Source organism: Nicotiana tabacum, chromosome 24, assembly GCF_000715075.1.
Source record: "Nicotiana tabacum cultivar K326 chromosome 24, ASM71507v2, whole genome shotgun sequence".
Taxonomy (NCBI): Eukaryota; Viridiplantae; Streptophyta; class Magnoliopsida; order Solanales; family Solanaceae; genus Nicotiana; species Nicotiana tabacum.
Window position 1 is genome coordinate 110,245,763 of NC_134103.1, and position 6,376 is coordinate 110,252,138.

Consider the following 6,376-nt stretch of genomic DNA (forward strand, 5'->3'; position numbering starts at 1 on the left):
TAAATATATTTCTCCACAGAAAAATTGATGAACATTATATATATAAAAGTACATCGCTTGGGTTGGAGATGATGAAATGACAATTCAAACGTCAAATCGAAGGATGTCAAATCATAAGACACAGTGATGATATATATTGTCAATCACTGCAGAATTCTTCGATCCTTTTGTTTTTATTTCTTCTTTTCTTTGAGAGAGATCTGCTCTTCACTAGCCTCAAACAAATAAAATTCAGGGTAGCTGGTTTTTTCTTTGAAGGTGGGGTTGGAAGGGAAATTCCAATTTCTTTTAAGCAAACTTTTCATCACAATTTAAGTTATAACAAATGCAAAATAAAACTGTTAAATAAGTTAATTATACTGATCATAATAACTTTCAGTGTTATATTATATCTTTTTAAATTACTAATCCTTAAAGTAGCATTACATAACTTGAACAATATTGGGTAAATAGTCCTACAATATTGGGGTCAAAAGACTATTAATAAAGCTCTTTCTTTCTTTCTTTTACAAGAGAATTCAATCTAAACAGTAGTAAGCTCAAGACATTATAAAATCCTTCTGAAAATCCTTATATAACCGATGAGTGATAAATTATATACAGGCCAAGTAGCGGGCTCAATTGAGAGAGAATAAACATACATTGGCTAGATTGGATGAGTTGACAGAGAAACTAGAGCAATACGATAGAGAGAATACAGTTGTTATCAATGTTTTGTCTATAACGCCATATGAAAGAATTTGAGCATTTAACCCAAAATTTAAGGTAATAAGTAGAGTAACCTAGGACTTTATAAATCTCTTTGGAAATCGTTACACAATGGATGAGGGACGAGTGTATTTTTCTAACACGTAAGTAATGCTATACATTTTATAGAAGATCTTTTCGGTTTAAACATGAATTAGACAACCAAAAAGACGCCTCAAGAAGAAGAAGAAGAATATTTAAGGATACAATTAAACTTGTATTTTTATCAACAAAGAACACATGCATTTTATTGACACCAAAAAACATTATTCAACCCACTAGTGCAGTTGAAGGCAAGTAGCCTTTTTTGAACCCCCAAAAAAACAAATCTCTTTAAAAATTACTTGTGAATAACTCTCCAACTCAAAGAACAACTATCAACTACTCTTATTATTTGTCTAGTCTCATGATTCAATCTCGAACTACTAACAAAAAAGAAAAGAAAAAAGTAGCATGTCAAATGAATCAGATGGAGTACATAATTAAAAATAAAAATTTAAACTTACATGCCTCTCTAAATTAACTAACCTAAGAAATCCATAGTACTGGAACCAATATAAAAGAATAACATATAGAGCAGAGATATATGAGTCACCTCCGGTACTAGTAGAGAAAAGATGGCATAAATTTATAGCACCTCTTAATGCATGAACAACCTAGTAGCCAAGCTAGCTATTACCTAAAAACAATTTAGTAGCTAGCTAATTGTGGGTAAATTTAAATAATAAATACACTACATTTTTCAAGGACTTATTTTTTACTCAATTCGGTACATAATAAGTGATTTTTTTTGTCATTGACATACCCTTTAAAAAATTACTAACTCCTAAAAAAAAGTATTTTGACTAAATTACCTTTAATTAAAATTAGCATATTATAAACTTGACGTATTGAGATTTATAAATAAGAGCAACGTTTGAGAAAATAAAGTTAATTACTTCTTGATTACGTAAAAGGTCATTTATTTTGTACAAAAAAGAAAAAGAAATTTACTCCCAAGATCACTATAGCATCTCTACGCCTAACTACATGTAAGAGCTCTTTACTGTTTCTTTAATCTTTTCCTTAAACACCTTATCCAAGAAAGATTTCTGCTCCGTTAATTGGGCAACCATACATCAACATTTCCCTCTCTACTCTATCCCCCTATAAAACAACTACTCCATAAATAATTTAAAAAACAAGATATGAGATTAATTAGTTCCCGTCCATTTAATCCTTAATTGAAGTTTATGCCCCCCGTCTCAATTTATATTGACACTTTCTTCTTTTAGTACGTCCCAAAATAAATAATATTTTTTTATATTTAGTAATAATATTTTAACTTTTACTTTTAATGAGATAATTTCTAGCTACATGATAAACTTCTATCGTTTATAAAGTCTTTAGTTTCTTTAGTTTTTAAACTTCATACCCAATAAAACACCTTAATATTAATTGGGACAAAGAAAGTAGAATTTGTTATTAAATTAAATAATAACTAATCTATTATAACATGTTAAATTATATCAATAATACAAATGAATCATTATATTACCCATGTATAAAATTTAAATATTTTTTTAAGTACCTCAGCTTAATTGCCAACCATATTAATTCCCCCCCCCCCCCCCAAAAAAAAAAAAAACCCTATCTCACTTTCTCAAAAAATCTATCCACATAGCACGACAGAAACTCCATCAATAGAGAGAATCTAACAAGAAATGACTACTTTCATCATCTAAATATTAGAAATAACCAAACAAAGAAAAATCTTCCACTAAATGAAGTAAAGCTACCGAGCTTTTACTATCTTCATCTCTTCTTCTTCTTCTTTTTTTCCTGTTAACCTTCAAAATGTGTATTCTTTTTTAACATATATTTCATCTACAGAAACACCCTCAACCTTTTTCCTCTCTTTTCTCTCTACTGTTTAAGCTATAGAGGGAGGAGAACTGCTCTTACTTCAAACTCTAGCGAGAATAAGGTTGTTAATTCCCAGAATATGACTCTAGAAGATTCCTTAAAATCTCTCTCTTTGGATTATCTCAACCTTCTCATCAACGGCCAAGCTTTCAGTGATGTTACTTTCAGTGTTGAAGGTCGTTTAGTTCATGCTCACAGATGCATCTTAGCTGCAAGGAGTCTTGTCTTCAGGAAATTCTTTTGTGGGCCCGAGTCGCCTAGTGGCGGTCCGGACCCATTAAGCTCAAGAATGGGTTCTGCGGGCGTCATCAGCCCGCGAGGTACAGGTGGTTCACAGGTAATACCTGTGAACTCTATAGGGTATGAGGTATTCTTGTTGATGTTGCAGTTTTTGTACAGTGGACAAGTTTCAGTTGTGCCACAGAAACATGAACCAAGGCCTAATTGTGGGGAGAGAAGCTGTTGGCATACACATTGCACCTCAGCCGTTGATCTTGCACTTGATACTCTTGCAGCCGCTAGATCTTTTGGTGTTGAACAGCTCGCTTTGCTCACTCAGGTTTTGTCTTTTCTAACTTTCTGAGATTTGATTTTGTGACAGTGGGATTAGAAATTTTCATTTTTTTTAATCATGGTTTGGCTATTAGTTTTTGTTGTTGCTCCTTTAGCCGAAGATTTCAGATATATTTTTATTCTACTTTTCAGTCAGAGGTAGTTAGTATACTTCTTTCTTTCTGTCACTAGATTTCTTTTGCAAAATCATTTGATCCTATTAAGTGTTTTTTTGTGGCTACATAGTTCAAGATTTGATACAGCTGAACTGAAAATACTAAATACAGAATCCCCCCCCCCCCCCCAATTTCCAGTCCTTTTGGTTAGATATGGTGGGAATCTTGTCACTAGATGTCTCATTTCGCTAGTCCAATCTTGATTTCATGTAAAGGATTTGAGTTTCTTGAAATGGTTTCCTCTTATTTATATGTTCCACACTCAAAGGTTTCCAATTTTGGTTCTTGATTTCTGCAGTCATATCTTTCAACAGGGATCACACCCCAATCAAATCTACTTTCCTCATTTTGGGTTTAAGAACCAACACCAAAAATTTATCACGATTTTGCACAAACACATCAACTGTTTTGATGGTCTTTGGATAAGAAAGAAACTTTCTAAATATGTCAATGTATGAAAATTAGATCACATTGGTGTTCCTAGTTTATTGATTTATTGAATATTATTTACATATTTTTTAAGCAGAAGCAATTGGCAAGCATGGTAGAAAAGACTTCAATTGAGGATGTGATGAAAGTTTTGATAGCTTCAAGAAAACAAGACATGCCCCAACTTTGGACTACATGTTCCCATTTAGTTGCAAAATCTGGCCTTCCAACAGAAGTCTTAGCCAAGCACCTTCCCATTGATGTTGTAGCAAAAATTGAAGAGCTCCGCCTCAAATCCTCCCTAGCGCGACGATCCCTAATCCTTCACCACCACCACCAACACCAGCAACACGACCTTAGTGCGGCTTCAGAGCTCGAGGACCAAAAAATCCGACGAATGAGACGAGCTCTTGACTCGTCCGATGTTGAACTAGTCAAGCTTATGGTAATGGGGGAAGGCCTAAATCTTGATGAATCAATTGCCTTGCATTATGCTGTCGAGAATTGCAGCCGGGAAGTTGTGAAGGCGCTCCTCGAGCTCGGCGCAGCCAATGTAAACTACCCAGCCGGGCCAGCGGGGAAAACCCCACTTCACATTGCAGCTGAAATGGTGTCTCCGGACATGGTGGCTGTCCTATTAGACCACCACGCCGATCCAAATGTACGAAGGATGGATGGGATCACTCCACTCGACATTCTCCGAACCCTAACATCAGATTTTCTATTCAAAGGAGCTGTCCCTGGACTCTATCACATTGAACCAAATAAGCTAAGACTTTGCCTCGAACTTGTTCAATCAGCAGCCATGGTAATTTCTCGAGAGGAAGAAACTGCAAACAACCCAACTTCCACAGCGGTATATCAACCCATAAATGAAGATCACACCACAAGCAATGTTAGCAATATGGGAAACCTGAACTTGGATTCAAGAATGGTGTATTTAAATCTTGGTGCAACTTCTTCAGCTCCTCATCAAATGGGGTGTAAAATGAACGAGGGAGATAATGATAGTAGTCACAACAACAAACAGAATCGGCACAGTAGCTTTGACCCATCATCAATGTACCACCATTTCTCAGCATGAATATTAAGCTAAATTTCTCTTTCCATTCTCTCAACCATTACTACATCTTTTGTCTCTACTCCATTTCTCTTTCTTCTAGATAGATAAAAATATCAATGATCCATATGAAACGAAGTGGGAATGACAAAGCAGATTCTGATGATCATGATTTTGAATAATATTGTTTAGTATTATGTTTATTACACAGAGAGAACAAACCCAGAAAACAGACGAAATTCTTGGGTTCGGCAGTAACGATATGCCCTAATATACCAAAACTTGCTTGTCACTCCACCAGAAATATTATTATTGATGATCCAAGGCCATACATATTGATAAAAAGAACTGCTATTTATTTGATCCCTTCATTCCAATTCATGCGATGTTGTTTGATTGATTGATTACGGACTTTAAGAAGAAGAAATAAAAAAGAGTTTTCAACCTTGTGGCCTAATATAAGGTATGAATAATTGTATGGTTATAAATATGTCAATGAAGATTTTTGTATTAAATTGTTGTACTAAATATAGAAACGTATGATCTATTCTTTAAATCTTCATCTTCTTTTTTTCACTCTTTTTCTATCTACTATCTCTGTACGGCCTGTTATTATTTTGTTTTTAAGGCATTTAGCGGTGGAATTGGAATTTACATATCTATGTCATGACTCATGAGGAGGAATGGGACAAAGAGAGAATCAAAGTGTTTTGTTTTGCGCTTGATTAAGAGGAAGGGACGCAGGCCAATCTTTCAGAATCAGCACTGGCCTGTCAACTCATTTGGTTTTATTTTATTTTATTTAATAATACAGGTATTTTAAATATCAATGTCATGGACTGTTTTCTGCAACCAATAATTTTTTTGTCTCCTCTCCAGACCTCCAAACTTCCATCTTACATTTCTTGTCGCGAAGAAAATATTGTGTTGATTTCGTAGCATTTAATATAGAGGCACAAAATATTGAACGAAAAATATCAAAGTTTTTTTTGTGTGTCTATATGCACAAAATATGGATGTTTTTTGGTATCTTTTGATGGAGGAAGTAATAAACCTTAAGTTTATTCTAGTGAAAGGGGTGAGCTGGCTCCTTCCCTCTTTTTAAAGAAGATTTTTTTATTGACTGTACATGATTTGGCTATTGAAATTTTGATTGGCTGTCTTGCATGAATGCAACATTGAGTGTGACTACACAACGTAGTGGCTATTATTGATATAATTGATTGTGGATTCATTTTTGTAAATGTATCCTCTTCTTTGTCTCTTGTTCCCTTCTCAAAGTTACTCTAGAATCGACAAAATGGAAGGGGAAAAAACGTCGAAAGGAAGTCTCGGTGAAAGTCGGGTTCTTTTAACACTAGGCTTACCCTAAAAACAGATAATAATTGAATTTATACGCGGTTTTAAGGATACGTGATATAATTTGGCACAAAGTAAGAGAATATATTAATATTAAATTTGACAATAAAAGAAATAAATGCAAATCAAACGAATCGAATAGCCTTGG

The 6,376-nt window shown here is 34.3% G+C and overlaps 1 protein-coding gene across 1 annotated transcript; it reads left to right on the plus strand.

Annotated features, from left to right (window-relative positions):
• Nucleotides 1-2,468: 2,468 nt before the first annotated feature.
• Nucleotides 2,469-4,918, plus strand: LOC107811716 (regulatory protein NPR5-like; the record flags this gene model as incomplete). The annotated part of the gene is given in 2 exon segments (NM_001325879.1): nucleotides 2,469-3,211; nucleotides 3,907-4,918. Coding segments are annotated over 2 exon segments (1,467 nt in total). The 3' UTR covers nucleotides 4,894-4,918.
• Nucleotides 4,919-6,376: the final 1,458 nt, after the last annotated feature.